The sequence below is a fragment of the Lucilia sericata genome, unplaced genomic scaffold (genome assembly GCF_015586225.1).
Source record: "Lucilia sericata isolate MDLA Ls3-8-SP2 unplaced genomic scaffold, ASM1558622v1 Contig000119F_arrow, whole genome shotgun sequence".
NCBI classification, from domain to species: Eukaryota; Metazoa; Arthropoda; class Insecta; order Diptera; family Calliphoridae; genus Lucilia; species Lucilia sericata.
This window is the reverse complement of record NW_023994151.1, coordinates 434939-438066: the sequence shown is the minus strand read 5'-3', so window position 1 is coordinate 438066 and position 3128 is coordinate 434939. Positions and strand designations below refer to the sequence as shown.

Genomic DNA, 3128 nt, shown 5'->3' with positions numbered 1-3128 from the left:
TAAACCTTTTCAAACACTTTTAAATAATACCAATTATTTCACTTAAATTAAATTAATGATTTAACAATTACTAAATCACTTTTTTGTTTGTGTAAGAAATTATTTTAAAAGATATCAAAATATAACAAATTTTTTACTATGATAGAAATAACAATTGAACACCAATACTGACTGATAACATATGCGTTTGGGGTGTTATCTTTATACTATAGATTTATTTTTTCCTTAATTTTTTTTATTTAATAATAAATTTATACACACTTGTTTTAATTACTAATATTAACTCTCTGTTTTAATTATAATTATTTGTAAATTCTTTAAACATTTTACCACAAATCACAAAAAGGAAATTTAAGCTATATATTTTTTAATTTCGACACCTTTTAAAATCATACGTATTCATTTTATTTTTATCTAAACCGTAAGAAGTTTAATTTCGAAAAGACCTTAAATATGTCTATAACTGTGGAACGAACAATTTATAAAACAGAGAAAACCCCTTGTTTTAAATTTTGTATTATTTGGTGAGGGAGCTTATCTTCTGGTGCCTTTTCTCCTGTCTATGTATATATAGTATATAAAAGAGAATGTGTGCTATACCTGTTTGCCTAGGTGAGTATCTAGTTAGTTTAGTATTTGGTAAAGTTCTTATCAGTAAGAGCATTAAAATAATGTTAAATGATAAGAAGTTTTATACTGTTTTCAGTTTTTCGAGAAGGTGAGTGTAGTGTTGTTTTATATTGTAAAAGCAATTTGTATTAATTATATGTAAAAAAAAAATAATTAAATAAATAATAAAAGTAAGAGGTAATCAAACAATTGAGCAACCAATGACAGTTAGGGAATTTATTAAAAATGCACGTTACTGTCATAATAAGATTTAATAAGGTGGGTAAAATTTTAATTAGAAAGATTTTGGAAGACTTCAGGGTTTTAACGCATAGAAGAAGAAAAATGTGTTTTTATGAATTAAAAGCTTTTTTCTCAACGAAAAGGGCTTTTTTAACTACATAAAAATTAACAGTATAAACCCTTAAAAAGCTTTAACCTTTTCAAAAACCGTTTATAACCTTTTTACAAAAATTCCATTATAAGTAATTTCATAAATATTCGTTTATATACTTTTTTATAAATATTTTGTACATTTACAAAAAAAAAAAAAAGTAGAAAATAATCTGGAATATACTTTAGCATAAAGCTAATTCAAAAAATAAAAGCTTATTACAAAAAAAAAGAAGAACATTTCATTTATCTTACTTTCTCGAGAAAACTATAAATACAAATCTATCATCAGTCGTTCACGCGTGGTGGTCGTACTATAGAATGTCTTTTTATGGCTTCCACCAGCCACTTAATGCCTTCATCTACACCTTCGCTGTCAATAAAGAAATAAAAATATTACAAAATAAAATAAACTTACAAGATGACAGCATTTGTTTTTATATATAGATGTTCTTATCACAATAAAACTAACCCCGTCAGAGCAGATACCGGTATGGTAAGACAATCACGTCGGCCAATAAAACCGCCCGCTTGTTGGAATACTGGTTTTATATCTCTGACACCCATAACATCAGGCAAATCTTGTTTATTAGCCAATATCAGTAAAGGAACACCCGAGAGCAAATCATTCTGTATCATTTTATCTAATTATAACAAAATAAACGCTATAAAATTACAATTTTCTAATTATCATCCTTTATCACATACCAAAAATAACTTTTGATTCTTCCATACGATCTCTATCGTTGGAGTCTATCACATAGATGACCGCATGCGATTCTTGATAATACTTATCCCACAATGACTGCAATTCATGCTGACCACCCAGATCCCAAAAATTCAAACGCACTCCCTGCACATCGATGGTTCCTATATTAAGTCCTACGGTAGTGGTTATTTTACTTGGGTTCATTCCTTTATAGTTTTTCGTAAATTTTGTTTTGGCTGCTTCCAAATAAGTCTGCAATGTAAATGCGTTTTAATTATAAACAAATTATTTAGCATTTTATTGTAATTATAAGCTAACCGTCTTGCCAGCATTGTCCAAACCCAATATTACTACACAGTATTCATCTTTTTGTGTTAGATATTTATAGAAACCATTTAGCAAGGTATACATTGCAAATTGTTGTTTATTTTGTAATATTTATGATTTACAAAATTTCTTTATAATTTCATTAAGATTTTATTTAAAAAAAATTAAAGAAAATATCTTTTTACACGTACGACGGCGGTGGCTGACACAAAAACAAATTGATTGTTGTCATCGATCAGCTGTTTCGTTTTTTTCTACGTCTTCTAAATGTAAACAAATGACAGAGTTGCTATTTAAGGGAAGTATGCTTAGGGTAAATTAGTTTTAACGTGCGTGAAATTCAATTATATTTGAATTCTTCGAACGAATTCATTTAATTTTATTTACGAGTGGATTCTTTAAGCTTTCGATATAGTTGAATTATTTTCCTAATTTCTTGACTCAATTTTATCTTATGTTACGAAAATATTTTTATATAAATTCAAGCTTTTATAAATTTAATTAAAAAATGGTTTGTTTAAAACCGAAAATCTTTAAAACTAGAAAGTTAACTTATTCAAAAGGAAATGTGATATGAAATTGCCCAGCAGTTCGGTGCGATCTACCAGGGATTGCCCAAGTGACAAGCTACTATAACATGTGCTTGTGCTAGGAGAAAGTCAATTGTCACTTCATACATTACAGAGAGGCAATCAGAGTGCTAGTCCAAAGACGTCAATACATGACAATGAAAATTTTGCTTAAAATGTATAGTTTGAAGTGATGATTGTCTCCGTTCTTGCCTGCAGAAGTGGCACGAAGTCTCTGTCTTCACTCGCGTTTACCAATAATGCATACGTGAGGAATTATTACCCTAAACCGGAGCAAATGTAGTTGGTTAAGTAGATAGATAGATAGATAGATAGATAGATAGATAGATAATTAGATAGATAGATAGATAGATAGATAGATAGATAGATAGATAGATAGATAGATAGATAGATAGATAGATAGATAGATAGATAGATAGATAGATAGTAGATAGATAGATAGATAGATAGATAGATAGATAGATAGATAGATAGATAGATAGATAGATAGATAGATAGAT

At 28.2% G+C, this 3128-nt stretch overlaps 1 protein-coding gene across 1 annotated transcript; it reads right to left on the bottom strand.

The window, feature by feature from the left end:
• Positions 1-207: 207 nt before the first annotated feature.
• Positions 208-2285, bottom strand: LOC119600702 (ADP-ribosylation factor-related protein 1). Its single transcript, XM_037951148.1, has 4 exons — positions 2030-2285; positions 1711-1963; positions 1475-1646; positions 208-1375 (listed from the first exon to the last, which is right to left on the bottom strand). Exons 1-4 carry the CDS (start codon positions 2120-2122, stop codon positions 1291-1293), a joined length of 603 nt encoding a protein of 200 aa, XP_037807076.1. The 5' UTR covers positions 2123-2285; the 3' UTR covers positions 208-1290.
• Positions 2286-3128: the final 843 nt, after the last annotated feature.

Excerpts from the sequence above, each read along its gene's own strand:
- LOC119600702 (XM_037951148.1), bottom strand. The coding sequence starts at position 2,122 with ATGTATACCTTGCTAAATGGTTTCTATAAATATCTAACACAAAAAGAT. Across the intron at positions 1,964-2,029 it reads TGGACAATGCTGGCAAGACG|ACTTATTTGGAAGCAGCCAA; the intron begins GTTAGCTTATAA and ends TTTACATTGCAG. Across the intron at positions 1,647-1,710 it reads AGAATCAAAAGTTATTTTTG|ATAAAATGATACAGAATGAT; the intron begins GTATGTGATAAA and ends TGTTATAATTAG.